The sequence below is a fragment of the Protopterus annectens genome, chromosome 11.part0 (assembly GCF_019279795.1).
Source record: "Protopterus annectens isolate FY-2018-M chromosome 11.part0, PAN1.0, whole genome shotgun sequence".
Lineage (NCBI taxonomy): Eukaryota > Metazoa > Chordata > Ceratodontiformes > Protopteridae > Protopterus > Protopterus annectens.
In genome coordinates, this window is record NC_056745.1 from 1051622060 (window position 1) to 1051623068 (window position 1009).

At 31.0% G+C, this 1009-nt stretch overlaps 1 protein-coding gene across 1 annotated transcript in view; it reads right to left on the minus strand.

The window, feature by feature from the left end:
- Positions 1–267, minus strand: part of LOC122815021 (mucin-6-like) — an 11823-nt gene extending 11556 nt beyond the window's left edge. The window contains exon 1 of the mRNA XM_044087273.1: positions 212–267. Within this exon, the coding sequence (XP_043943208.1) occupies positions 212–260 (49 nt within the window). The 5' untranslated portion in view covers positions 261–267. The remainder of the gene's footprint in view (positions 1–211) is intronic.
- Between the last annotated feature and the right edge of the window lie 742 nt (positions 268–1009).

Genomic DNA, 1009 nt, shown 5'->3' on the forward strand with positions numbered 1-1009 from the left:
TCAACATTCAGCAATTTTAATGTCTTTTGTGAGACCAGTAGAACAAAAAGAAGCAACTGGGAGAAATATACATTTATAAAGATCAGCCTAGTATATAATCTTCAAAGGAAAACAGCAAGTATGCAGTTCAGTGTTTTTCATCTTGTATTAAAACATTAATGTACATGACATTTGAAATACAGTTTAAATCAGTAAAACAAATTTAACTTACCATCATACAGGATAGCTAAAAGCAGTACAAGAAATGTTACTGAGCCCATGTTGTGTCTGGACAATGCAGCAGGTGCAAGCCCTGGTAGGTCCTTATATATGGAAATTAATGTTGGGCGTTCAGTATTAATTATAATGGTAAGAAGAAGCAAATTACATGGTTCCATCATTTTTATCATTTTAAAGAGATGTGTAGTTGAAAAATTACAATATACCTGGCACACCTTTTCATACACATCCCAAGTAATTATATATTATCTTATCTAGTGCGCAATACATTTTTGTTAAATATTTGTTACTGCCCTGCCCCCTCATTTTTAACCTTGTTATTGCTGACCATTTTTTATGAAATCTGTGCCCTTGTCTCTCACTATATTGAGATATGTGTGATACCTAAACAGAAACAGATATATTTCCTAAACGGTTTAACATATTCTTATGACATTTTCAAATGATTTTGCCAGGACACTTACTTGTAAACTATCCTTAGACTGTACTCACAACTTCAAGGACATTAATGAAACAGAATTGTTCTTAATATAGTTTTTATTTTATAACATTTAAAATGAATAAAAAAAAGTCTCATTATTGTAATTCAAACAGGATTATATATACTGTTCAAGCACATCATTTCAAAATGTTGCATATTTATGGTACATATAGATTTTATGTGTGTTGACCTTGACTGAACAGATTAGCTATACTTTTCTTTCAAAAGGATGTATTGTAGTTGGCCTATACTATGACTGACTGTTTGGTCAGATCATGTGTATGTAAATTCCCGTGATTCAAATTAATC